The 26,628-nt window shown below is 56.1% G+C and overlaps 11 protein-coding genes across 11 annotated transcripts; 6 read left to right on the top strand and 5 right to left on the bottom strand.

Annotated features, from left to right (window-relative positions):
• Positions 1-513: 513 nt before the first annotated feature.
• Positions 514-4,047, top strand: PHYSODRAFT_346580 (hypothetical protein; the record flags this gene model as incomplete). Its single annotated transcript, XM_009530849.1, has 3 exons — positions 514-754; positions 833-1,421; positions 2,049-4,047. The coding sequence occupies exons 1-3, from the start codon at positions 604-606 to the stop codon at positions 4,045-4,047; spliced, it is 2,739 nt and encodes a 912-aa protein (XP_009529144.1). The 5' UTR covers positions 514-603.
• Positions 4,048-4,262: 215 nt separating this feature from the next.
• PHYSODRAFT_315720 (hypothetical protein) lies at positions 4,263-5,965 on the bottom strand (the record flags this gene model as incomplete). Its single annotated transcript, XM_009530848.1, has 2 exons — positions 4,263-5,764; positions 5,866-5,965. 2 exons carry the CDS (start codon positions 5,963-5,965, stop codon positions 4,263-4,265), a joined length of 1,602 nt encoding a protein of 533 aa, XP_009529143.1.
• A 676-nt stretch (positions 5,966-6,641) lies between these two features.
• PHYSODRAFT_251098 (hypothetical protein) lies at positions 6,642-7,262 on the top strand (the record flags this gene model as incomplete). The annotated part of the gene is made up of 1 exon (XM_009530847.1): positions 6,642-7,262. The coding sequence occupies one exon, from the start codon at positions 6,642-6,644 to the stop codon at positions 7,260-7,262; it is 621 nt and encodes a 206-aa protein (XP_009529142.1).
• Positions 7,263-7,798: 536 nt separating this feature from the next.
• PHYSODRAFT_333651 (hypothetical protein) lies at positions 7,799-9,158 on the top strand (the record flags this gene model as incomplete). Its single annotated transcript, XM_009530846.1, has 3 exons — positions 7,799-8,215; positions 8,294-8,637; positions 8,735-9,158. The coding sequence occupies 3 exons, from the start codon at positions 7,799-7,801 to the stop codon at positions 9,156-9,158; spliced, it is 1,185 nt and encodes a 394-aa protein (XP_009529141.1).
• A 535-nt stretch (positions 9,159-9,693) lies between these two features.
• Positions 9,694-14,292, bottom strand: PHYSODRAFT_561199 (hypothetical protein; the record flags this gene model as incomplete). The annotated part of the gene is made up of 7 exons (XM_009530845.1): positions 9,694-10,219; positions 10,295-10,639; positions 10,712-11,425; positions 12,704-13,138; positions 13,215-13,559; positions 13,639-13,986; positions 14,119-14,292. The coding sequence occupies 7 exons, from the start codon at positions 14,290-14,292 to the stop codon at positions 9,773-9,775; spliced, it is 2,808 nt and encodes a 935-aa protein (XP_009529140.1). The 3' UTR covers positions 9,694-9,772.
• A 199-nt stretch (positions 14,293-14,491) lies between these two features.
• PHYSODRAFT_333649 (hypothetical protein) lies at positions 14,492-15,821 on the bottom strand (the record flags this gene model as incomplete). Its single annotated transcript, XM_009530844.1, has 3 exons — positions 14,492-14,929; positions 15,016-15,348; positions 15,408-15,821. The coding sequence occupies 3 exons, from the start codon at positions 15,819-15,821 to the stop codon at positions 14,492-14,494; spliced, it is 1,185 nt and encodes a 394-aa protein (XP_009529139.1).
• A 1,267-nt stretch (positions 15,822-17,088) lies between these two features.
• PHYSODRAFT_505178 (hypothetical protein) lies at positions 17,089-18,139 on the top strand (the record flags this gene model as incomplete). The annotated part of the gene is made up of 3 exons (XM_009530843.1): positions 17,089-17,220; positions 17,292-17,636; positions 17,714-18,139. 3 exons carry the CDS (start codon positions 17,089-17,091, stop codon positions 18,137-18,139), a joined length of 903 nt encoding a protein of 300 aa, XP_009529138.1.
• A 437-nt stretch (positions 18,140-18,576) lies between these two features.
• Positions 18,577-19,149, bottom strand: PHYSODRAFT_301920 (hypothetical protein; the record flags this gene model as incomplete). Its single annotated transcript, XM_009530842.1, has 1 exon — positions 18,577-19,149. The coding sequence occupies one exon, from the start codon at positions 19,147-19,149 to the stop codon at positions 18,577-18,579; it is 573 nt and encodes a 190-aa protein (XP_009529137.1).
• A 716-nt stretch (positions 19,150-19,865) lies between these two features.
• PHYSODRAFT_351517 (hypothetical protein) lies at positions 19,866-21,594 on the top strand (the record flags this gene model as incomplete). The annotated part of the gene is made up of 2 exons (XM_009530841.1): positions 19,866-20,589; positions 20,661-21,594. The coding sequence occupies exons 1-2, from the start codon at positions 19,886-19,888 to the stop codon at positions 21,592-21,594; spliced, it is 1,638 nt and encodes a 545-aa protein (XP_009529136.1). The 5' UTR covers positions 19,866-19,885.
• Positions 21,595-21,647: 53 nt separating this feature from the next.
• On the bottom strand, positions 21,648-23,422 carry PHYSODRAFT_315716 (hypothetical protein; the record flags this gene model as incomplete). The annotated part of the gene is made up of 2 exons (XM_009530840.1): positions 21,648-21,661; positions 22,381-23,422. 2 exons carry the CDS (start codon positions 23,420-23,422, stop codon positions 21,648-21,650), a joined length of 1,056 nt encoding a protein of 351 aa, XP_009529135.1.
• An 840-nt stretch (positions 23,423-24,262) lies between these two features.
• Positions 24,263-26,340, top strand: PHYSODRAFT_286313 (hypothetical protein). Its single transcript, XM_009530839.1, has one exon. The coding sequence runs from the start codon at positions 24,551-24,553 to the stop codon at positions 26,066-26,068; it is 1,518 nt and encodes a 505-aa protein (XP_009529134.1). The 5' UTR covers positions 24,263-24,550; the 3' UTR covers positions 26,069-26,340.
• Positions 26,341-26,628: the final 288 nt, after the last annotated feature.

Below are 26,628 nucleotides of genomic sequence, written 5' to 3'. Positions count from 1 at the left end.
CCACAGTATTACAAAGTTGCCGTTGAGCGTTGACACCACGTGCAACTCGTTACTGCTGCCGTGCTTACATCGCAAACAAGTCGGCACTGCATGGAGCTGCCAACGCGTTGGCACTCGCCAAAGTGCGCGACGCAACGGCGCCCGTACCCATTTGACGTTGCGATCTTCGCACGCGTCAAAATTCTTGTGGTGTCGTGCGATTGCAGCGCTCGCCGCTCGGGTCGCGAGGGCGGACTCGGCGGAAGTCGCCTCATGGCGCGTTGGTCGTGACGCAGCATCATTGGCCCCAGTTGGTCGTTTCACCCAACGATTGGGTAGCTGCCTCCACAGTACTGGAGACCTAGCGCCATGTATAATCGCGCCCCCCGTCCTCCGGCCCAGCAAGCAAAGGCGAGCTGCACAGTGTCACATACTGGGCGACCGTCTCTTGGCCGTTCATCCTCGAGCTTGAGGATGCAATCATGCTGCCAGCAGCAGCTCCCTATGCGTTATTCAGACTTTAGCGTCGTGCCGCGCACCCGGGCCACCATATCGCTTGCCGCTCTACGCCGCCGCCTGCCTCGCCCTTCGTGCCGTCTACGAAGTCGCCACTTCTCAGCCAACATGCCTCCGCACCGCCAGCACTCGGCCGACTTCCAGCTTCAATTCGACCTGCTCGACGACGGCGAGAACAGAGCCCCCAGTGTCGCTCAGCAACTGCCGCCCGTGGCCGAAGGATGCTCCAGACTGTACCTATGTCGACACGGCCAGACAGGTGAGCACCTAGCTACAGTATTGAAAAGGACCATTGTGCATCGGACGTTAACCCGTTAATGTGTTAATCCTTCTGCAGACTACAACATGCAGCGCAAGCTTCAAGGTCGCGGCGTTAACATGCCGCTGAACGCCGAGGGTCTGGAGCAGGCCAAGAGCCTGGCCAAGGCCATGAAGGACGTGCCGCTCACGGCAATCTACAGCAGCGCGCTCAAGCGCGCCTTCCAGACCGCGGACACCGTGGCGCAGCTCCACCCGAAGATCGAGGTGCAGTCGTTCGGCGAGGTGGAGGAGATGAACTTTGGGCAGCTGGAAGGCCACCCCATGGAGATGCACGAGGACCAGATCAACACCATGTTCAAGAGGTGGGAGCAGGGCGAGTTCAACGCCGCGTGGCCCGGAGGCGAGAGTCCGCTGGACGTTGTGGCGCGCGGCGTCTCCAAGATCACGGAGGTGGTGAGCAACACGCCGCCCAAGGAGCAGGTGCTGATGGTCACGCACGGCCGCTTCAACAAGATCGTGCTGGCTCAGATGCTGCACGGCGAGCTGAACCGCATGACCGAGATCCACCAGGACAACACGTGCGTCAATGTCATCGACTTCGACCACGCGACGCAGACGTACCACGCCATGGCGCTCAACAACATCAACCACTTGCCCGGCAAGCCGTCGGTGTAATATGCCGACGCGTAATTTACTAGGTGAACAATGATATTGCGCCGATCCAACGGAACACCGCGCGCGAAGACGGAGTCTTGTCCGTAGCGCAGCCTGACACTGTTTATATTATAAAGTAATCGTCCCTTTGCTATCGTAGTCTGCATTGTGCAAACGTGTTGAGCGTGTGCTTCAACTTACTTATCAAGTTGCGCTCCTCATGCTTGCCTTAAAAATATCGGGTAAACTGCTCCAGAGCTTCAAATGTGCCTGCATTTCAACTAACACACTATTTGCTCCAGTATCCGCTGGCTCGGCTTACCGCACCAGCTGCCCAGTTGCTTCCGCATGCCGACACTTCGGGCCAAGCAAAGCGGGAGACACGAGTCAGCTGTACGTACGTGTATGTACCTAGACGGCAGCTCGTGTTGACTTCAACCTCTGCCACAACACTGGTAATCGGCTCCGTTCACGACCCACTTCGAAATCTACGCTCAAGCTCTCACCCCAGTTGCAAGTTTCAAGCACCCTTTGATGCGTGTCGCCAGCGTTGTGGTGTGTGCTTCACTTGCACTAACTTCAGCCAGCTCGATCGTCAAAGCCGATGCTGGTACATTCGATGTGGTGGTGGTTGGTAGCGGCCCTGGGGGCATCGTAGCTGCCGAGTACTTGTCGCGGGACCCAAACGTGTCTGTACTGATCCTGGAAGCCGGGCCCAAGTCCATGGCAGCTACAGGCGGCACCGATGCACCCGACTACGCCAAGGGGAGTGGCCTGACCAAGTTTGACATTCCCGGCCAGTACGACCTCATCATGTACAACCCGGACAACGAGCAGTACCGCGTCGAGTGGATCTCGGACGCCTACATGTGGCTCGGCAAGACCGTGGGCGGGTGTTCGTCCATCAACTCGGCGACTTACTTCCGTCCGCCTGATGTGTACACGAACCAGTCGCAGTGGCCATTCCCAGCGTCTCAGATGAACGCCAAGATGGACGAGAACGAGAAGATGCACGGCCACACGGACGTTCCTTCTCCTGATGGGAAATGGTACACTCAAGAAGGCTACTCCCTCGTCTCCAAGGCGCTGCAGTCACTGGGTTACTCGGAACGAAAGCTCAACGACCCTGACGCTCGAAACAACAAGCACAAGACCTTCGGTCACCCTCCCTTCACGATTAGGAATGGACAGCGTGATTCCCCAGCTGCCGCATTTTGGGGACCGATGAACAGTCGAAGCAACGTTGTGCTGCTAACCGAAGCCAAAGTCGACTACTTGGTGCGTGACAAGAATGGGAAAGCTACTGGAGTGGTCTACAACGGAGAGTACGAGGTGCGCGTAAGCGCGCGTGGTGCGGTCTTGATGGCGGCTGGTGCTCTTGGAACGCCCAAGGTGTTAATCCAGAGCGGAGTCGGTCCAAACTCTCAGCTTGACCTGCTTGAAATGGTCGGTGGCTTCAATGGCATTGCTCAGGGCGCTGGGCGAGTGTCAAACCCCAACGTTGGGCGCAACTTGTTCGACGCGAACCTCATGTACGTGTCGTTCTCGCACCCAGAGATGAAATCCTTCATCTTCGACAACACGCCTCCAGAGGCCATTGACCAGTACATGAACCAAAGTCACACCGGACCTTGGGCCGGTGCAGGCCCGACACTTATCAGCTACGAGAGCTACGACGTTCAAGGCCGTACGTACGATTTCCAGTCAAATGTCCTCACGCACGGCTTTGGTGAACTTGGCCAGAAAGAGAACGCCTTCACGATTGCAATGTACGTGACAAACCCTGAATCTCGAGCGCACCCTGGGTTCGACGGCAACGGAGACTGGCGCGCTTTCAACGAGGGGGACGCTTACTTCGGCACACCTCGCGACCTTGCAGCGATGCAGTCGTACGTCCAGAAAATGGTCCACGTCCTCGAAGACCAGGGAGCGACTTTCATCTCCGACACCGGATCGGATCCGGCCGCCATTGCCGACTTTGTTGCGTCCACCGACAGCTACATCTCCTACTTCTTCGGCGGCACCTGCTACGCGTCAAGTGATGCCAGCGACATGGAACGCTGCGCGGATGAAAAGCTGCGTGTCGTGGGTCTCAAGAACGTGTTTGTCGCCGACGCCAGTGCCATGAAGGAGAGCACAGTGAATCCGTACGGGTTCGTCATGTACATTGGCCGTGAGGCTGCTGACCAGGCGCAGAGCTACATTGCGTCAAATGAAGGCAGTATCGACGACACTTGCTCGACTCTGGAAAAGGATTTGGACTTCCAGGGTGAGGACATTGGCAAGTCGTACAGCTCCTCTGCGGACGGATGCCGCTCAATCTGCTTCAGCATGAATGGCTGCGTTGCGTTTACGTGGACCAACGACAACAGCGGGACGTGCTGGCTCAAGAGCGGCAAAGGAACGATCACAACCAAGAGTGGTGCGGTGTCGGGAGCGCTCAAGTCCGCTTCAAGCTGCCCTGCGCTGGAAGACGACGTAGCGGAGCCTCACGGTGTCTCGATGGCTGTCAAGTCTTCTGATAAGTGCTGTGCCGTTTGCAAGGCCACTGGAGGATGCAAGGCCTTCACGTGGAAGGAGCAGAAGGGAGGCACGTGCTGGCTCAAGGGCGGCAAGGAGAACAAGAACAAGGAGTAAGACATGGGCGTAGTCGAGTGTAAACAAACGATGCCAATCCAATAGTACTTGTTAAGAAAGTTTCGAGGTGGTGAACGCTGGGAGACAGCCTGTTGGTTGCTTTCTGTCTCGATACAACCCTGACTTAAGACTGTCCTCAGCCACTCACCACCTCGAAACACGAGCCGTTCTCCCTAGCTAAACGGAGAGCAGCCCGTCCATCAGCAGCTACCTATTTACCGGACCATGACGATGTCGTCAATCTTGAGGATCATGCGCACGCACTCGGTGGCCAGCGTAATCTCGCTCGTGTTGACCAGCAGCGGCTGCAGCACGTTGAGCTCATACATATCACTAATGGTGCCCTTGCGCACGTTGATGCCCATGCTCGTGTGGCCCTGCGCGTGCTTGGCGCGCAGCTCCGTGACGATGCCGATCGGGTGCAGCCCGGCGTTCTCTGCGAGTGTGTACGGCACCACCTCCATGGCGTCGGCGAAAGACTGCAGGCAGTAGCTGGCCGTGCCCTCCAGCGTGTGGCCGTAGGCAGCCAGCTTCTGGGCCACCTGGATCTCGGGCGCGCCGCCGCCGCAGATCAGAAAGCGCTTCTTGACCAGCGAGCGCACGACGCACAGGGCGTCGTGCAGCGAGCGGTCGGCCTCCTCCAGCACCAGCTTGTTGGATCCGCGCACCAGGATGGACACGGTCTTGCCCGGGTTGACGATCTCCGTGATCTTGACGACCTTGTGGCCGCCCACCGTCTCCTCCTGCACCAGGCCGGCCGTACCGAGCTTCTCCGGAGTCAGGTACTCAATGTTAGCCACGGGCAGGCAGCCCAGCGTCGTGGCGATGTGCTCGATGTCGTTGCGCTCGATGTCCGTGATGACGCGGATGCCCATCTTGGCCAGGAAGTGGAGCGACAGGTCGTTGGTGGCGTCGCGCAGGATGCTCTTCTGGATCAGCAGCACGTTGGCGCCCGACTTCTTGACCTTCTTGCACAGGTTCAGGATGTACTTGCGCTCCTCGCGCAGGATGCGGTCCATGGCGGCGTAGTCGTTGATGACCACGTTGCTCTCCATGTCGGCCTTGGGCGCCGACAGGCAGAACTGGATGAGCGCGATCTTGGCGTTCTCGAACGTCGTGGGGGCCGTGCCGCTCGCCGTCTTGTCGAAGCCCTTGCTGAACACGAGGCCGTCCACGAGCTCCGAGTCGTCAATGGTGCCGCCCAGCTGCTTGACCACGCGCACCGTGTTCAGGTCCACGTTGGTGGCCGTAGCGATGTCAATGACCTTGAGCACAGCGTCCACAGCGATAGGCGACAGGCGGTCCGCGTACTCAGAGATAACCTTGGACGACAGCGACGTGTTGACGCAGTTAATGAGTTCCTCGCGGTTGGTCAGCTCCACGGGCTTGGCCATCTCCGTGAGGATCTCCTCGGCCTTAACAGCCGCAAGGCCGAACGCCTCCGAGATGTTGGTGGGGTGGATGCCCTTCATCAGGAGGTCCTCACAGGCGCTCAGCAGCGCGCCGGCAATGACGCAGACGCTGGTGGTGCCGTCGCCGGCCTCGATGTCCTGCGACTTGGACAGGTCCACGAGCATCTTGGCCGTGGGGTGGTACACCTGCATCTGGCTCAGGATCGTGGCGCCGTCGTTCGAGATGATCACCTCGCCGTTGCCCTGCTGGATCATCTTGTCCATGCCGCGCGGGCCCAGGCTCGTGCGGATGGCGTTCGCGATGGCTGCGCAGATACAATACAATAAAATAAAATAATTGTTTAGTTTGAATATAAAACGTTGAATTGACGCGTGGCTGTCTGGAATGGCATTTGCAAGCGCGCACCTTTGGCGGCGATGATGTTGGACATGCGCACGTCCTTCTCCTTCTGCTTGCCGCGCAGGGTCTCGCCCGTGGGGCGCGCGATCGTCGCGGGGGCGGCCATTCTAGCGTCGAGGGGTGCTGCGATTAGCTCGGGTCGGCGGAATCTTTGGCTGGAAAGCGCGCCCTCCCAATAGCATAACGCGCTGGCATTGGCTGAAAATGGGCGATATTGGATATGCACCTTTTCGACCAATGAGAGGTGTTGGGGCTCCAAGCACCACGATCCAAGGCTTGGAGCGGGATTACCTTTGCTTCTACGATCGCCGTCTGTAGACGCAAAGTGATGGCAGGCAGACGTAGGGCGAAAGGCATGGGAACTGCGGCTTGTGGCTCTGGATCGATTCGGGCTATATCTCCGCCACCTTCACAAATCGCCTGTATTCCTCTAGGAATACATACCTTCTGGAAAACATACCAGCAATTATTCGTAGAACGGTACAACGGAATTGACTGAATACCTGTCATAACGTATATTCGAAGGACAGTCCTTGTAGTTGGTAAGCAGCAGCTGGCGGGACTTATCCTCGACACACGACTCCAAGTGACCACATTTTTCGCCTGGGGCATTGACCACCCTGGTCAATGGCGAGGCCATCCGATGTCCTTTACCGAATATATCACGAGCATAGTTTGCATCGAAGCTGTCTTGCCCATTCTGCATTTGCCTCCCGAAGGACCAAGCCTCGAGCTTTCAGTTCCTACCGTCATACGCGCGTACAACCTTTTTTCCCGTTGAAATGAGGAGCTCCTGGATGATGATCGTGTCCGCCATTGCATTGGCGATGGCCTCGCCCATTGGAGCAGACTATGTGCGCCCCGGCAGCGACATCAACAACGCCAACACTGGAGTGCAGCCGGTCAACGTCATCGGAGACGTCAACGCCAACGCTGGAGTGCAACCGGGCAACGGCATTGCAGGCGGCAACTTCGTGAACGAAGAGCGCTCGGCGGTGACGACGGCCGCTCCCCCCGCACCGGCAACGAACTTCCAGAACACGGCATTCTCGGCCACGGACGAGAACCGCATCGTCGGGGATGTCTCCACCGGCGGCAGCTACAGAGGCACCACGATGTCTGCGGTGACGAGGGCGGGGGATTCCGCTTCGAAAAAAGACGACAGCACCAACACCAACACTGCGTCGTCGGGTACGTCGACGCCGGGGCTCCTCGCCGCCGCTGCTGCCGCCTGTGTCGTGGCAGTTGCCGCCGTCGCCGTCGTCAAGAAGAGGGCTGAGAACAAACTGTCGACCCCGCGCACTCCCGAGGACGATACGATTTACTACCAGGTCGAACCGGTCGTGAAGCCTGGACATTACCAAGTGAACCGCCAATTGACTCCGCCCTTGCAGGTGCTGTAGGTTTCGTGACGGTGCAGTGGATGTTTCCATGTGAGTAGCGTTTGATGTAGCGTTTGGTCGAGATAGCGATTGAAAGAGGACTAAATATTAACCAAGCCTGGACGATAGGAAGTCCGGGCAGTTTTTGATCGCTACAGTTCACGCTACTGTATCGTCGAAGTCGCTCCAACAGTAAGCGTAACCTTAAAGTTAGACATCGCTGTCGTTGAGGTAATCTCAGCGCGCGTTCTGATTGGCTGTTTTTTCGATAATCGCGTCAAGGTGATTCAGTGAATTCAGTACGAAACCGACAGAACCGGAGACGTAATGGCGGACGAGATGGACGCTGACGCCTTCGAGGCGACACTTAGCTTTATAGAGGAATGCGCAGTCGGCACCTTCGCGTCTGTGGGGCTACCAGAGCTCACACCAAGCATTGCGAGCTTCACATCCTCCTGTGGGCAGCTACCGACGGACACAATACCTTCGGAGCTCTTGGCCTCTCCATTCCACGACCAACCCCAGTTCATGCCCCAACTGAGACTTTGCCATCGCCGATGGCTTTCACGGCGTCTACAGAACCTCAGCGTGTCCAGCCTGATACTATAACACGAAAGCCCACGAGACCCAGGAAGGCCCAAGCCAATCCGAATCGAGTTCGGAACGAACTTCGGTTCGAGTTGGCCTATTTGCGAGAGAAGGCGGCGCAATTGGAGCAGGAGTTAGCTTCTATGCAGAACAAGTCTCGAATCAATGGAGCTTCTACTATCGTTCATCAAGAGACGACGCCGTCCCCAACGGTGGTGATTGTCCCTCATGGAGGGTCATATCAGGAGCGTGACGCCTGGAAAGGAATCGCGGGTCGGCAGAGGAAGCGGCGCGAGGATGCAGAGCGTGAGAACACGCGCTTGAAGCTCATTGTGGAGCGACAGAGGAAGACCGCGGTCGACTTGGCCAATTTATTGCGGAAACGAGTGCGTCTTCCCTCCGTATTGCTGCTGGGCAGCAATACGTCCATACTAATGTGAGTTGTATTTTGTCAGATGTTGCAGGCCGCCGAGTGCTCGTATGTCAAGAAGCCAAATGCAGGAGACAACCAACTCTGTCTCGTGTTGGATTTCCACGGCGACATTGGCGCCTTTCGCGACTTGTTTGGTCACCTTGAAGCGGCTTACGCTGAGATAGATGCAGTGCTGGAAGCTAACGGCCTGGCGACTATGGAGATACCTACCAACGATGTCCACATTCGAGGAGGCGTGGATGGGAAATACTTGGAGTTCTTTTCGAACAAGGTCATGCCGTTCGGGATGCGCGATACAGCAGAGGCTGGATGGGACCACTTCAAGGGCGTCGAGAAGCACTGCGGAAATGGCGGGATCTACGAAAAATGGCCAAGGTGAGCATCGATATTGCTATTCATTCTACAGTAGATCCAACGTTTGGTGTTTCTAACGTTGCTTACTTGCTATTATGTGCTTGGTAACGCATCAGAGTCTTGATCAACCCTATACAATTATCGAAGAATTCACCAAGGAGTTATACTCGAACAACTCTCGTGCAGATATGAAAGCGAAGCAAATCGTTCGGCGTTATGTGGAGGCAGAGCGCGACATTATCGTGTTTGTGTCAAGTGTAGCTCCCACTGAGATCAAGCACAGGGCGATCCCTGGACTGACATACCACCTGAGAGGCTACGTGGTCACGAAAAAATCCCCTTTGTCTGTTCCTGACCATGACCTGTCGATGCTGCAGTTCTGTTCGCGTATTTCGATCGACAAAGTGCCTGGCATGGAGTATGATCCGGATCACACTCGAGCTGCCATCCGATTTCTGGTTGGGAATACTGTCGGCAACATTCGTTGCTATCAGGAGAGAATTGAGAATGCCCTCGTTGACCGCGCGCTATCGCGACAGTGATCTAGGATGATTGCCGTAGAAAAAAAAACTCGTCAAATTCTGCTGCAAGTTTTATCTAGTCAACGGAGATGGTACAGCGTCGTCGTTTTTTTCAACGTACATGTACACTACCAGCTTGCGGTACGCCACGAAGGGCGGCGACCGACCGCACAGATTTGGTTGAAGTACTATTGGGATGGCGCTTTAGCATTGAATGGTTAGTGAATGAATTGATTGCTGTAGATCTTGATTGTTTGCGTTGGGTTAATTTAACTACGAAGGGCACACTTCAGTAGTATGAAGCGTGGGGCAGAAAACAACTTCAGCGACAGTTTGTATCTGCGTGGCCATCCCCTTCTGTTGAAAATAAGGGTTTCTTTAAGCTCGCGTTCTCACGAGTAAAGGTGATCTTGAGGTTCGTGCTGCGACTGGCAAAGAGGGCAACGCTCTTGAGCTTTGCATATCTCGTATCTGCTGTTACCCAATGTCGGCCTAGCTCCTTCTTGCATCACTGCCGTTCACTGGGATGTTATATCACTGATGGGCACGCTCGCGTCGTGATGCAAGGTGTGACTCTATTTGTCGTTGTGTAAAATTTAGTAGGCACTGACTGAACCTAAGCATTCTGCTATATATCACTCGCTGCCTGGAGAACTCATCTGTCGTCGTAAGGCTTGATCTACAAGAGCGTTCTCGATACGCTCTTGGTAGCACCGGAGGTTCCCCGCCGTGTTGCCGATCAAAAACCTGCTCAGCGCTCGCACGTGAACAGGGTCGTATGTCACGCCAGGCTCTTTATCGATTGAGATGCGAGAGCAGAACTGCAGCATAGACAGCTCGTGCTCTGGCGTAGACGCTGGGGATTTTTTGGTGACCACGTAGCCGCGCAGGTGGTACGTCAGGCCGGCGATGGCCTTGTGCTTGATCTCAATAGGATTAACTCGACACACGAAAATGACCACATCTCGGTCCGGCTCAACATACCGTCGAACGATCTGCTTCATCTGCATGTCTGCTCGAGAGCTGTTCGAGTACACTTCTTTTGTGAAGTCTTCGATGATTGTGTAGGGCTGGTCGAGGTTCTGGTGCATTTCAAGTATAAATCGTCAGGTCATCGACGTATCTTACCACCGCGTGGTCAGTCACTGCAAACTTACCATGGCCGCCTTCTCATACAGCTCGCCGTTCCCGCAGTGCTTCTCGACTCCTTTGAAATGGTCCCAAGCAGCCGCGGTTGTGTCTTCAAGTCCAAACGGCAGCACTTTGTTGGCAAAGAACTCGAGATATTTGCCTCCAACTCCCTCACGGATGTGTACGTCCTCAGTGGGGATGTTCATCGTGGCAAGGCCAGTCTCTTCCAGCACAGAATCCAAGTCCTGGTACGCGTCCTCTAGAATCTGGAACAGCTCCTGATACTCGCCCATGTCGCCATGGAAGTCCAGCACGCGCGTGAACCTGTTCTCCTTGACGCTCGGGTCCTGCGCGTCCGCACACTCAGCCATCTACAAACAGCAACATCAACAACGTGAGTATCCTTCTGCATCATCACACTTTAACCACAACCAGCAACTCACTCGCTTGCGCAGCAGCTTGCTCAGGTCAATCGCGACCTTCCGTTGGTGCTCCACCGTCATCCTGAGCCGCGCGTTTTCTCTCTCCGAGTCTTCACGTCGGCGTCGCTGTCGATCGGCCACGCCCTTCCAGGCACACAGCACTTGAGACGACGGACGCGACCGACGCGCGGCTCCTCCGACCGTCGCCAGCGCCGTCGAGTGCTCTCCTTGGCACAGCAGATTGTTCTCCGGCTCCGACTCCGGCTGCAGCGCTTGCAGCTCTTGTTGCAGCTGCGTGACCTTCTCCCGGAGGAAGGCCAGCTCGAAGCGCAGCTCGTTGCGCGCCCGGTTCGGGTTGGCCTGGGGTTTCCTTTTTCTAGTCGATTTCTTGGGTTTGGCGGCTTGGGTGGCGGCCGGAGCGGCGTGGTGGGGTGTCATTGCGGTCAGGTTCATTGCGGACAGGTGCCCCGCAGCCGCGGAGTCGACGGTGGCGACGGACGAGGCGGGGGAGGACGCGGACGACGGCGAGACGCCAATGGGCAGCAGCTCCGGAGGGATCTCGTCCGCCAGCCGCAGCGAGAACGAGTTGGACACGTCCGAGCTCACGGACAGCGAGGGCAGCTCGTTGGACGACAGCGCGTCGCTCGCGTACTCCTCCACGAAGCTCAGCGTGGCCTCGAAGGCGCGCATGTCGTCGTCGGTGTCCCCCATAAGCTCCATTTCCAGTCGATTGGTCTTCTAGCGCTGAATTGTGGTTGTGGCTCCGCTCGGGACATAGCCAGAATATTGGCCAAGCAGAAGGCAGAGAGCGTTGGCGTAGAAAGGGGGGCTCCCACCTGTAGACGAAGTCGAGAGCGCTGAGTCATGGACAAATGCATTGCGTCCGTAAAGCTAGAGGCCTCCTATCGCTCACAGTCATTTTCTTGTTGTCGAGCGTCAAATATAATGGACGTTACGGCGTATTCTCTAGCTCCGATATCGCCAACGTGACAAGGATGATCTCTAAGCTGCGCGCTGGACTGAGAGGGTGCAACTGGGCGAAGCACTCCCGCTTGGAGTTAGATCTCTGATAAAGTCGATGGTGGAGTGGTTTGACCAGATTGGGCTACGTCTCTGCGCTTCTGTAGAGGTACAGTACAGCATTTGACAAGAGAGGACCGCGTTGCGATCTGGTGTCGAGCGATATGCTGCGCTTGCACATCCCCCTCGCAGGTTTATATCGATGATGCAGGGCCCATCGTGAAATTCTCAGTCGTGGTGAGAAGGTTGTCCAAGATTCGGTCGATCGGGAATTGAACACAAGAGCTACGGACAGGCCGAGAGAGAGAGAGAGAGAGAGAGAGTTTCTGAAAGCCTCTGATCGTATTAACAAGTAGGACTGCCCGAGGACACTGAATGGTGCCTGCTGTGCTCTGCGCTTTTCTGTTCAGGAAATGATAAAGACACAGGCTCAGCATTGTTGGCATTCCCATTGCTTGGCTCGGCGTATTTTGCCTCCCACTTTCAGCACTCTGATTATGAGTCACGGCGATTGCCAAGTCGGTGATTGTGTACTCTCAATGATGATGTAGTAAAGCGTAACGTCTTGTATCGGCGTGAGAATCATCGAGCCATCCAAGCACTAGAAAAGGGGAGACTACATCTTAACACTGACCTCGATGGGCTCGTCCCTTTTCATCGTGATCTCGGCGTTTCCAGTTCGCAAACACTTTGGACTGATGATCGTACAATCTAAACGCAACGGGCCGTGGGTGTTCTTACAGGACGAGGAGGCCGCTTGCTGAACGTGCCCCTGGGCTTCGCGGGTGGATGCCTTCTCGATATCTCGTACCTCCTTTAACTTCATCGCTACAGCGTCGTCCCCCCCCCACGGCCCGAGAATACGAAAGGAGAATCAAACGGGTCTATCTTGGCATTTCCGAGAGTACGCTCTGATCATTTATTTTCAACTCCTCAGCTGGACTTCTTACAGTAAAAACCTTGCCACGAACATTTATTTCACCATAAGCTTACTGCTGCAACTGTCGCCTGCCTTAGAGCTCCATCTACCAAAGCATTCTCAATCCGCTCTTGGTAGCATCGGATATTACCCACCGTGTTGCCAATCAAAAACCTGGTAAGAGCACGAATGTGGTTGGCGTTGTATGACACACCCGGCTCCTTGTCAAAGGAGATACGCGAGCAGAACTGCAGCAGCGAGAGATCCTGCCCAGTGCCCGCGATTGGAGAGCGTTTGGTGACGACGTAGCCGCGAAGGTGGTAGGTCAAACCGGCGATTGCCTTGTTCTTGATCTCAATAGGGGAGACTTTGGACACGAACACGATGATGTCGCGGTCTACCTCCACATAGCGTCGAACGATCTGCTTCAGCTGCATGTCTGCCTTAAAGTTGTTGGAGAACATTTCCTTGGTGAAGTCTTCAAGGACCGTGTAGGTCTGGTCGAGATTCTATTGCGAGTAGGACATTAAATCCGCATTAATATTTACAGCATCAAATAAAGTGCAAAGCACTTGCGAAACTTACCTTGGTTGCCTTTTCATACAACCCACCGTTGCTCCAGTGTTTGTCCACCCCCTTGAAGTGGTCCCACGCAGCCTCAGAAGTCGCAGCTTGGCCGAATGGCATTGCCTTGTTCGCGAAGAATTCAAGGTATTTGCCACCAACCCCTTCACGAATATGCACATCGTGGGTGGGGAGATCCATGGTCGCCAGGCCGTTCGCCAGAAGCACGTCGTCGACTTCATGGTAGGCGTCTTCAAGGTGCTGGAACAGTTCCTGGAACTCCCCAATGTCTCCGTGGAAGTCAATCACACGAGCCAAACGACGCTCCGAGGCGTACGGATCGCTCACGTGCGTGCACTCATTCATCTACATCGACAAAAACGCCACAGTACAGCTAAACGCATCGACCAAATGACCATATTCTGCCCTCCCTCCGAATATTTACTCGTTTCCGCAGTAATTCGCTCAAATCGATGGCCACCTTCCTCTGGCGCTCGACAATGAGCCTCAGTCGAGCGTTCTCTCGCTCCGCATCTTCCCTCCTCTGTCTCTGTCGCCCAGCTACCCCCTTCCAGGCAGACAACACGTGAGGCGAACTCGAAACCTGCAAGCTCGACACCTCCCCAGCCTGTCCATTGCTCAGCAACTTCACTCTCGGCTGCAGCTGCAGCGAGCTCAGCTCCTGCTCCAGCTGCGACACCTTCTCGCGGAGGTAAGTCAGCTCGAAGCGGAGCTCGTTCCGAACGCGGTTCGGATTGGCCTGAGGTTTCCTGGGTCTGTTCGGCTTGCGCTGCTTGGGCGGCTGGGACTCCGCTGCCGTCGACGTTCCGATGCTGAACGTTGGTCCAGTTGGCCCCGCGAGCTGCTCCGCCATGGCCAGAGGCATGGCGGTCGAGGCCTGCGCGCTAGAGGCGTCGGGGGCCACGAGCTCCGATGGCAGCACGTCCGACAGTCGGAACGCCACGGAACTCGAGGCGTCCGAGTTGTCCACGAGCGGCGGGAGCGCCGGCGGCTGCAGCGAGTCGGTGGAGAATTCCTCCAGGAAGTTGAGCGTCGCCTCGAAGGCGCGCATGTCCTCCTCGTCCTCCAGGAAGGCCATAGCTGGGAATGCGCGGGTCCAAATACCTACCTACCTGCCCGTTGTAATTATGTCGTGTAGAGAGTACAGTACGTGAACCCTGTGGAAATCACTCACTTGAGTTCAGTATGGGACGTGTACAGTGCGTTTTTAGTCGACGTGTGACTTCTTCTTTACAAAGGTTACTGAAGTTTGAAGTTAGTGCATCCTGTAATGTGAGTTATAGCTCTTGTCTTCTTCTTCTGAGTGCCTGGTCGACGAGGGCATTCTCGATTCGGTCTAGGTAGCAGCGGAGGTTGCCAGCGATGTTGCCGATCCAGAACCGCGCGACAGAGCGGAGGTACCGAGCGTCGAACTTGACGCCCGGCTCACACTCGATCGAGAAGCGGGTGCAGAGCTGAAGCAGGGACAGATCTTGCCCGACTGAGGCATCTGGAAGTCGCCTTGTCAGTGCGTACTCTTGAGCGTGGTAGACCAGTCCGCTGACGGCCTTGTGCTTGATCTCGATGGGCGTCATGCTCGACACGAACACGATCATGTCCCGGTCTGCTTCCACGCAGCGCCGGACGATCTGCTTCGCCTGCACATCCGCTCGCAAGTTTTTCGAGTAAAATTCCTTCGTAAAGTACTCAATAATGGTGAAAGGATGGTCCAGGTTCTGTGGAGCAGCCAGTGTGCATGCAGTCAGTCAGTCAGTTTGATGTGTTGTATGTCCCGTGAGCACTGGAGTTTAGTGAAGCTTACCTTCATGGACTTCCCGTACAGTCCACCGTTGCCCAGGTGCTTCTCGATGCCCTTGAAGTGGTCCCACGCAGCCTCGCCCACGTCCTGTAGACTAAAAGGTAGCAGTTTGCTCGCAAAAATCTCAACTTGCTTGTCATCGACTTCGCGTATCTGAACAACATCCGTCGGGAATTGAACGTTTGCGAGTCCGTTCGTTACAAACACGCGGTCTTGCTCCTGATATGCAGCCTCAAGACGTTGAATTAGGTCCTGAAAGTCTCCGATGTCTCCATGGAAATCCACTACTTGAATAGAGGGCTGCTTTGCGTCAACGCCGCGGCAGTATTTGGCATTCTAAAACGCAAAGGAACACTTAGCATTGAGTATGCAGCGCCCGCACTCCCGTTCCTTACCTGGTCAATGAATCGCTTCTGCAACGCCTCGCACAGGGTAACCACCATCTTTTGCTTGCGCTCCACCAACACTTTCAGGCGCGCGTTCTCGTGCTCGGCTTGCTCACGATGGCGGCTCTGACGACCCGCCATTCCCTCCCATACTTGAGGCATTCGAGTCAACGGACTCGGCGAAGAAGACACCGACACGCCTGCCTCTACCGCTGGTGAACTCAGCTGAAGTGCGCGCAGTTTCGACTCGAGCTCGCTCACTTTGTCACGCAGGTAGACCAACTCAAACTGAGCTTCGTCGCGTACTCGATTTGGATTCGTCTTCTTCTGACGCGAATCGCCTCTGTGCGACAGCAAATGCCGGTCAAAGCCTGCAGTTCTGGCATTCACCCGCAGCCTCTTCATGTTCTGGAACGGGATCATCGTCGATGTCTCGAGGCAGTCGATAGCAAACGATGGTCCGCCATTTGAGACGGAACGTCTTGACTCTCCACCGGCGCTACGCGCTGGTGAACTGAGCCGTCGGTTAACGATCTTGACTCTGCTGGTTAACGATCTTGACTCTGCTGTAGTTGAGGCATTGATGGTGGCTGAATTGTCGAGCAGGCATTCATCCACGAAGCCCAGCGCCGCCTCGAGCACGCGAGCGTCGTCCAGGTCTTCTAGCGGGTGTTTTGTGATTTGTGACAGCTGGCCCGCATCATCATGGGACCAATTCAGAACACACGGCAACTTCAAACAGGAGCCACAAGAACTCGAACGTGGCCGCTCGACCCCAAACAGTGAGCAACTCAGATGGCCGGTAATGAACTGAGGGATGATTGCTTTGTCAACGGCCCGTTGAACGGGAGCTTCAACTCGATTGACTGTGTATCGGTGCAAGGCAAAATGTTTGCACCAAACTTGCCTTCACTTCTCGACTTGAGCGCACTGTCCATCGACAGTGGACAACCGGCGTAAGTTGCAGCAGCTGTGCAACCATAATAATTCTCCTGTGCTGCTTGCCAAGCAGTGCCTGGTGCGTTGTTCACGGGCATTGCAAGTACGTGTCTGTCTGTAGCTGCCGTATTCCAGCTGCAGTCGAAAATTGCGATTTTGATCGGCACCGGTCTCTGCAAGTCACAAATCACAAATTGCGGGCGTAGCGATGGCGTTCCTGCCAGACGTGGACGATGAGCGGGCATTCGAGGCGGCGCTGAGCTTCGTGGACGACTATTCCCTCGACGCGCTGTCCCCGACCTCAACGCCAGCAACATTTCCTCTATCCTCTGGGTCACTGTGGCCGTCGCCGGAGCTTCCTCGAGTCAAGCATGAGCCAAACCCGGCGGCGGTGTTAAACGGAGGGCCGACGTTCACCATCAACTGTAGAGAATCGTCTGCAATGGTGCCCTTCAGTATGAAGACGCTACGGAACGGGAACCACTCTTCGGGGCTCCAACTGAGTCTTCCCACAACGGATGAGCCTCCAGCAAGACCGAAGTCCTCCAAAGCCAAGAAGGTCCCGACCAACCCGAATCGAGTTCGTGACGAGGCCCAATACGAGTTGGCCTACCTCCGAGAGAAAGTTGCAGAGCTGGAGCTGCAGTTGAGGAAGTTGCAGCTCAATGCACCGCCGTCGTCGAGTGGAGATCTGTCAGCTGCCTTATCCGTTCCGAGGTCATTGGTCCAAGCTCCGCGCGTTTGGAAAGACATGGCGATGCGTCAGCGACGGCGGCGGGATGATGCTCAAAAAGAAAATGTACGCTTGCGGCTGATTGTTGAGCGGAAGCGGAAGATGGCCACGGGGCTGAGCGCGCTGCTGCGCAAGCGACTTACTCAACAGGTACAAGTTATTTGGTAATGGGTGAAGAAACTGTGTCCATGATTCTCACATGTAGCTGACCTTTGTAATAGGGAGCCGAATGCTCGCGTGGCAAAGGCCAACTTTGCACTGAGCGACGTACAACTTGTGTACTCGACTTCCAAGGCGACATTGGTGACTTCCACGACCTTTTCCAGCATCTCCAGTGTGCGTATCACGAAGTGGACGCCGTGTTTGCAGCTAGTGGACTAGCAAGTATGGAGATCCCGACGAATGACGTCCACGTTCGAGAAGGTGTCGATGGCAAGTACATCGAGATATTTGCCAACAAACTACTGCCATTCAGTCTCCGAGATACGGGTGAGGCTGCATGGAACCACTTCAAGGGAGTGGAAAAGCACTTCGACAACGGCGGATTGTATGAGAAAGCAGCCAAGGTGAGTGGGCCAAGCCAATTCTAGACAGGAGGTGTGTGGATGCCTGTCTAACGTGTGGTATTGTTGATACGCTATAGAATCTCGACCAGCCGTACACTATTATCGAGGACTTTACGAAAGAAATGTTCTCCAACAACTCGCGAGCAGATGTAAAAGCAAAGCAGATCGTGCAGCGCATTGTCGACCCTGATCGTGACATGATCCTCTTCGTGTCAAGCGTGACGCCCGTCGAGATCAAGCACAAACCACTTGATGGACTGGTGTACCACGCACGAGAGTACGCTCTAACCAAGCGGTTTTCAGACTCCACTCCAGAGCACGAGCTCTCGCTGTTACAACTGTACGTGCGAATCTCATTCGACTATGATCCTGGTGTTGTATACGACTCGCGCCATGTCCGGTCGGTCGTCCAGTTCGTAATTGGTAACGTTGGAGGGAGTCTCCGCGGCTACCAAGAACGCATCGAAAACGCGTTGATCGACCAAGCTCTAAGGCAGCACTAGCAACAACGAAGCACAATTAACAATCCGTTCGTATGCCTGTACTTCTGTTATACTGAGCTTAATCTTGAGGAAACTACGCCGTTCGGCAGCAAATCCGCCAGTTTGCTTTCTTTACGCCACCATTGTTCTCCAAAGGAAGAATATTAAAAGCAAGATACACCACACATAGAGAACAGCTCAGTACGTTCTTACAATTTGGAACAGATTATTGCTACGTAGACGCTTGCCATCTAACGACTTCGGAACTCCACTCGTTCGTGGAGAACACTTCTTCAAACCATCAACACTTATACTGTACTCAAGACAGCTAACATGAACATCAAACGTCACGGCGGCATCAGAGCCCAAAACTATCGCGGGTACTTCTTGTCGTTGTCACTGCTGAGTTCGATCCTCCACAGCTCGACAAACAGCCCCATCTTGTTCGTCCTTCCTCCTTACACAGCAGACACAGCAGGCGTGTGGATCGCGTCCGAGTAGTCGATTTCGGCTTCTTCCGCCGTGTTCTTGCGCTTGCGAATGATCACAGCAGCAGCCACCGCGCCGAGCACAACAAGCAAGCAGCCAACACCCGCCGCGATCGGCACAGTAAGACCGCTGCTGGAGTCACCAGTGGAGCTCTTAGTGGCCTCATACTCGGAGCGCGTTGTAGCGTAGGCAACACCAACAGCTCCTGTGGTCGAGTACGCCTGGCCGACTATGCCAGTGGATTCGCGCTCTGACTGAGTCGCGTCCTCGCTGCCGGACGACGTCGTGGGAGCTGGCGTGGGCGCCAAATCCGCGCTAACAGTCGGCGCTGCCGTGGGGAACGTGGGAGCTGGAGTCGGGTCGCTGAAGTTGGTCGGAGCGGGGGTCGGTACGTCCGCGAACGTTGTGGGCGCGGGGGTTGCGCCAACGACATCGGCGTGGCCGCTGTGCGATGTCGAGCTCTGCGCTACATTCTCGGGGTTGCCGGCCTGGGCGGCTCCAGCGACGGCAAGGAAGGTCACGAGGAAGGCGGTGAGCTTCATGGTGTGTTGGTGTTTGGAGTGAATTGGTTGGTCGGGTCGAGGTAAAATGCAAAGTGAGAGGCGTCGGAAGTGATGGAGCATCCGAGAGCAGGACATGTGGGGATCTACACGTACTGTAGCGTAGAGGTCTCGTCGAGGCGTGCGCACCTCAAAGTGGTGGCCGAATCTTTCATGTTGACCAGGTCGGATAAGAACCTCTACTGTTGGCAGGAGTATCACAAGAGTGGCTACACATGTAAATGCCAGACGATCGATGGCTGTCAGGTGGCGGGTGCTCGCTTGTCGCCTGGAGCCATTGCCCGCTATCTACCGGTAGTCGCGCGTAGAGATCCGGGCGTCATACGCGAGCTCCAGCCGCAGCCTCCACCCGGCTTGACGCCAACTCTCACTCGTTCGTGTTGATCCCCGGCCTCTGCGGACGAAATAATGCTCGGGACAACCGCACGATGGTAAAGGTTCAACACGAGCAGACGACGGGTACTTGCACCCAAGCAGACTGAAATGGGTGACGTTGCCCGGTGACGTCGCTCATGGTGTGCACCACACTAAGTTGTACAATGTCGCAAACCGTGTTCCCCACGAGATTTTTCTGCACGCTCTAGACATGGGTTCACCCGTTCCAGCCAATCATCGCCGTTAGATCCCTGCTTTTTAGCCAACGACACGCCGCCAATCCGCCTCAACGTCCTCCCCCACACACTTTCAACATCCCCAAGCGACTCATAGGTTAGGATAAATGGTGGAGGTGACGGTGCTGGACTACGGCGCCGGCAACGTGCGCAGCCTGAAGAACGCCATCCGCGCGACCGGCCACTCGGTGAAGGATGTGACCTCGGCCGAGGACATCCGCAACGCCGGGGTGCTCATCTTCCCGGGCGTGGGCAACTTCCGCGCCGCCATGGAGTTCCTGAACGCCAGCGGCTACGTGGACGAGCTCAAGGCGTACATCGCGGCGGACCGGCGCTTCATGGGCATCTGCCTGGGCATGCAGACGCTGTTCGAGGGATCGGAGGAGTGCCCCGAGCTCAAGGGCCTGGGCGTGATCAAGGGCAAGGTGGCGCGCTTCCCGTCCGAGCAGGTGACGGTGCCGCACATGGGCTGGAACGGCATCACGGCCTGGAAGAAGTCGTCGCTGTTCGCGTCCCTGCCCGTGAGCACGGAGGAGGCCAAGGTCTACTTCGTGCACTCGTTTCGCGTCATCAAGACGGACAAGAACGCGGGCTGGGTGCTCACCACCACCAACTACGGAGACCTCGAGTTCGTCAGCGCCGTGCAGAAGGGCAACGTCATGGCCACGCAGTTCCACCCGGAGAAGAGTGGGGTGGTGGGTATTGCCATCCTCAAGGGCTTCCTGGAGAACACGGCGTTGGCGGACCACGACACCCCCATCGCCTCGGCGGCCACGGCTCCCCGTACGACGCTGTCGAAGCGTGTCATCGCGTACGTCGGGAGATTTTGGATTGGGTTATTGTGGAGCTAAAGTGTTGTATTGACTGGGTTATTGAATGCAGATGCCTGGACGTGCGTGCCAATGACCAAGGAGACCTGGTGGTGACCAAGGGAGACCAGTACGACGTCCGTGAGGACAATGCCGAGGGCGACGTGCGCAACATGGGCAAACCCGTGGATCTGTGCAAGCGCTACTTCGACGAGGGCGCAGACGAGGTGGCCTTCCTCAACATCACCAGCTTCCGCGAGCAGCCGATGGGCGACCTGCCGATGGTTCGAGTGCTTGAGGCCAGCTCGGAGTGCGTCTTCGTGCCCCTTACGATTGGCGGCGGTATCCGCGAGTACGTGGACGACCAGCTGAAGACCCACTCGGCTCTGGATGTGGCGGCGCTGTACTTCCGCTCGGGTGCTGACAAGGTGTCCATTGGTAGCGATGCCGTGTACACAGCGGAGAAGTACTACGCTAACGGCGGCAAGGGTGACGGCACCAGCTCCATTGAGACCATCTCCGCGGTGTACGGCAACCAAGCTGTCGTGGTGTCCATGGACCCGAAGCGAGTGTACGTGGCGTCGTTCTATGATGAGAACGCCAAGGGCCACAACGTCGTGAAGCTGTCCAAGCCTGGCCCGAACGGCGAGGAGTACTGCTGGTACCAGATGACGGTGCGTGGTGGACGCGAGGCCCGTGACATTGACGTGGTGCAGCTGGCCCAGGCGGTTGAGGCTCTTGGTGCTGGTGAACTGCTGCTCAACTGCGTGGATATGGACGGCCAGAAGGCTGGCTACGACCTGGATCTGATCGCGCTCGTGAAGAAGTCTGTGCGTATCCCCGTGGTCGCGTCCAGCGGTGCTGGCAAGCCGGAGCACTTCACGGAGGTCTTCGAGAAGACGAACTGCGACGCTGCCCTCGCGGCTGGCATCTTCCACCGCAAGGAGGTGGCCATCCAAGAAGTCAAGGCGCAGCTGCACACCGACAACATCAGTGTGCGTCTCTGAGTACTTCAAACACAGCAGCAAGCGCAGATAAGTACAGGAACCGAGACCAGTGACTACAAGGTACTGGCTTCGAGATCCTCACAGGGCTGGGTCCATAGTATTCCCATCCTTCTGCACTTCGCAGCTCCGTCCCCACACATCGTGCAGTTCCTTACCGTACTCGCAGTAAACAGAAAAATAGAGCAACACTACCTTAACTTGTGTATCAACGTCATTCTTCGCTTGAGGGAAAGCGAAACAGATCACCATCATCGTTTCCAGTTGTGTGTCGGAAGAGGCTCAAAGGCGCACTCTCACCTCGTGCTCCGGGGTCTTTCGATCCAGGTTTTCGAACCGAAACTCGTGCTGCAATCCTAATTTCCTCTTCAGCTGGGTTCTCTTCCTTGACATTGTCTGAACTCGCGTTGTTGTCGGTGATCGGCAACTGAGTACTTGTCCGTAAGAACCTTTGGAACGGCCCCTGCTGTCTGAGCTCGCCATGGTATTGATGGCGACCTGCTACTTCGTACTGCACCGGTGGATTGGCCTGGTCGAGTTCCAGCAGGGAAGATACCAGTTGGTGTACTACACGCCCGGACGCGCGCGCTCGAAGTGTGAGGTCGATTCGCAACCTTTGTCGCGAGAAGCATTTGCTGCTTGTGCTTTCGACTCGCTAACACGGAGTCGCTCGAGCCGCTTGATGACGATGATGACGGCCGGGACGGCAATGGCACGAACACCTGGGAGCTCTTCTCTCTCTCCAGTAGATCCTGGTAGTCCAGCATGATGTCGCGTGTGCCATTCTACAGGGTAACCGAGTTAGAGATAAAGTATGGTTCACATAGTGTTTGGTGTCACGAACCTGGCTCCGCTCAATCTCCTGCAAGATCGCCACGTTCTCCTCGTGTAAGTTAGTCGCCAGTGTTGCCAGCGGCCCTTTAACATTGTCGAGATCTCCTTGTGTTTCTTTCAGCAGACCTGCCAACTTCCGCAGACAAGCATCCAGTTGCGCTAGACGCTCCTTGTGGTGCAGCAATACTTCATTGGCTTTGTTCATCCGCTGGCTCAGTTGCTGCGTGTATTGGCGAGTTACTGCGTTCACCTCGTTGAGCTCGTTGCGCAGCTTGTCGTTGTTTGTCTTCATTTTAGCGTCCAACGTATCCAACAGCCCTTTGTGTGCAAATTGCTCGAGCTCGCTCAATGTATTCGCTAGGTGCTGGCTGTGTGCCTCCTGCTGCTTGACACAGTTAGCGAGCCGAGCTAGTCTGGCGTCTTGGGTACTCTTGTCAGCATGCGTCTGTGCCTGCAGCCCACCCAGCGTTTGCGTCAAAGATTGGATGTTCGCCACCGCTAGGCTGGTTTGTTCGTCCAACGCTCGGAGCTGAGCTGTCGTAGCCTGCTCGGCGCTTTCGAGCTGTACGATGGAATTTCTGGCCGCTGTCTGCTTACGCGTGAGGTCTAACATGTTCACATTCAGCTCCGCCACTTGTCGCTGGCGCTGTCGGTCACCATTCACGTAGTTGCCGAGCGAGTCAAGCTGATCCGTCATCTTAGCGACGCGCAGCGCTGCGGCTTCCAGCGAGGCCTTCTGCCCGGTGGTCTCCACGTTGAAGACGCGGTTGAAGTCGTCGATGCCGATCTTCGAGCTAACTTGCTGCTCCACTTGACCGGCAAACGTTGCGAATAAATCATGCACGTGCTGCTCCATGGCAGCTCGGAGCTTTTGCAGGTCCCATGAATTTGCTTCGAACACGGACACGTCCAGCTTGGAGCTTTGCAAGCTGAGCAGCGACGCGACGTCCGCTTTGTGGTCCAAGTGAGTAGCCATTTCCGCTCGCATGGTGTCCATCTGAGCGTCCACGTGAGCCAGCGATACCTTCGTAGACAGCGCGGCGTCCAACTGAGCGCGCGTGACGGCAGACGCCAGCAGATCCGCTGTGCGAGCCCGTTCTTCTTGATTCAGGCGGTTGGCAGCTCGTAGCTCGTGCACCAGCGCCTTGAGGCGGTCTACCTCCGCCCACAAGTAGCGACTATCTGCATGAACAATGCAGCAAAATACACATACCGATGAATACGAGTGCGTGCAGGAACTGCCTAGTCAAAGCCGTGTACCTGCGATGGCCATGTGCGGGGCCTCCATTTCCCCCACTTTCCCCACTTTCCAGACAGCAGAAGTATTAGTGTAGAATTTCTGACTACGGCGACAACTATTTACCATCGGCGTGCATGTATTATTAGCTATCCGCCGACTAGTACATGTATAGACTAGACTGTCTGTCTGAGTTGACTGGAGCTTTCTCTGTTTGCCGGATCGGTCACTTTTCACGATGACTTCAACCAGGTCAGAGAAAGGGATCTGTTGGTGGTGAGGTGATCAAGCGCGCTGCGAAGATATCCGCCGCAACGCGCTGCATTCTCCTAGCTACAGCAGCTAGAGATCCGTACAGCACTACATATCACGTCAACTCGTTTGGTCGGCTGGTTCTCTGTTTTCAAGGCAAGCATTTGCTGTCTCCTGGCCACGCACCCTACAACTTATCATTTATACTCTACAGCTCTACCAGTCTTCAAACGACCTTCGCGCAACAATTACAGGGTTTTATCCCCAAGATCGCCGAGGTTTTTCGGCGAGGGGGGAACAACAACAACAGCAAACGTCCGGAGCCGCACCGCATCGCGCGCTCTTCCTCCGCTTGCCTGCTTGCGTGGCGCCCCCAGCCCCTCGCTCAGCTCATCCGCGCCGCGTACGCGCCTCCTGCGTCTCCAAGCCGCGGCGGCCGCAGATTCCCTTCTTCCCCCCTCCGTCGCCGCGCGCGGCCGGCTACCGCGCCCATGGATTATGAATTGGTGCGTGCGTCACATCAATTCAAGTCAAGAATGAATCGCATGCACGTGGCAATTCAAGGTTCTAATATTATTTTTTTTCTTATTTATTTGTTGAATTGATGATTACTACGCGCAGGGCGACGAGGAGCTCATGGCCAAGGAGTCGGAGCTGGCCAACGGCCCGACATTCGAGGACCTGGCCATCGACGACAGCCTGAGCGACCTGCAGCGCGTGACCAAGTACGTGTGCAGCAACATCGCGCTGCAACGCGTGATCCACGTCAAGATGCTGCACGAGACGGCGCGCGGCGTGGGCTTCCAGGCCACGTGCGACCAGCTGCTGCCGCTGCTCGAGCCGCTCGTGTGCGACGTCGAGTACGTGGTGCGCCAGCACGTGGCGCTGCAGTTCCCGCCGCTGTGCCAGTTCCTGGTGGAGGCCGAGCCCGACGCCGGCTACCGCGTGCTGCTGGACAAGCTCATCCCGCTGGTCACCAAGCTCGTGTCCGACGACCAGCACGAGGTGCGCTCGGCCGCCAGCGAGAGCCTCGTGGACATGGCGGCGCTCGTCAAGCCCGAGGACCAGGGCCAGCACGTGCTCACCATCGTGCTACCGCTGGCCCACGACGACGACAACGAGCAGTTCCGGATCTCGGCCGTCACGCTCTACAACGGCCTGGCCGAGCACTTTGGCGCCGAGCTGTGCCAGCAGTTCTGCGTGCCCGAGTTGATTTCTTTGTCCGAAGATCCGGTGTTTCGGGTACGCAAGTCGACGGCGTTGAGTTTCCCCAATGTGTGCAAGACTGCAGGTGTGGAGCTGAGTCGGGAGCGGCTGATCCCGGCCTTCCAGCGGCTGGCGAAGGACGATATTTGGGGTGTGCGCAAGGCGTGCGCCGAGTGTCTGGTGAATGTTGCGTTGGCATTGGCGCCGGCTGACCGTGGCCCGCTACTGATACCGATGTTCGAGAGTTTTATTGGCGATTCGTCGCGGTGGGTGCGGATGGCCGCGTACCAGAGTTTGGGGCCGTTCTTGGCGGCCTTGGACAAGGAGCAGGTTACGGATGAACTGGTGGGTCATTTCACGAGCATGGCTACGACAGCAGCCTCGCAGCTGGGCGGCAGCGGCGAGGTAGATATTAAGTTTCACTGTGCGTTTAACTTTCCGGCGGTGGTGAGTATCCTGGGAGCGGAGGACTGGCTTAAACTATCGCCGACTTTCGAGCTGCTGCATAACGATACTTTTTGGAAGATCCGGCGGTCATTCGCGTATTCTTTGCACGAACTGGCGCGGATTCTGGGCCAAGGCATTACGGAGACACAGCTCGCCACAGCGTTCGACAGCTATCTCCACGATGTACAGGACGTGCGGCTGGGCGCGATGCTGCACTTTGCCGATTTTTTGGAGAATGTGTCCCCGTCGTTTCGTGAAAGTTATTTACCAGTACTGGCTGAGTTTGATTCCTTCGACAACACTACCAAGTGGCGATTCCGAGAAGTGCTGAGCGGTCAGCTAGCGCAGCTTTGCCGCACGTTTACACCGGAGGCGACGTTTTCCGTTATTAACCCTTTGGTGTTCAAGCTTGTCACCGATCCGGTTGCTGTGGTGCGAGAAGAAAGCTATCATGTACGTGCACTGGTTTATGCCCTTGCGTCTCTTTGTGCCGTCAGCTAATGGTCGTTTTGGCGTGTTGTTCGCGTCTGCAGGCATGCCCGCTGCTAGTAGCACGCCTCAGCTCAAACCCCGAGTGGCTTACTGCTATTGTCGAAAAATTTGTGACCCTCGCGAAATCTTCACATTATCAGGAACGGCAGTGCTTCGTTAAGATATGCGCATCGTTTCTGCCAACTCCGTCACAAGAGCAGTCTCAAGATGACGGCAAAGCACAACAGGACGCGACTCTGGCGGATGCAGCTCGTGACTTTTTCTCGTCGAACCTCGCAGCAGTGTTTTTCACGTTGGCGTTGGACCCAGTTTCGAACGTGCGCATTGTATTCTCGGAAATATTGGTCAAGTACCAGCAATTATGTCGAGAACACCCCGAATGCCCGGATGTATTGCGGAAGATTCTGACGACTGAGTTTGCTAGTGCCGACAATCTTGCTGCCGTTCTGTCCGAGCGGGTAAAAGAGCGACGCGAAGCGCAAGCGAAATTAGAAGCAGAGGCCAAGATCAACGCAGAAGCAGAGCAGGGAAGCGAAGTGGAGTCAGAGACTCCGGTGGTAAAACCTGAG

Source organism: Phytophthora sojae (genome assembly GCF_000149755.1).
Source record: "Phytophthora sojae unplaced genomic scaffold PHYSOscaffold_5, whole genome shotgun sequence".
Lineage (NCBI taxonomy): Eukaryota > Oomycota > Peronosporomycetes > Peronosporales > Peronosporaceae > Phytophthora > Phytophthora sojae.
The sequence above is the reverse complement of the archived record's forward strand: the minus strand, read 5'-3'. Positions and strand labels throughout refer to the sequence as shown.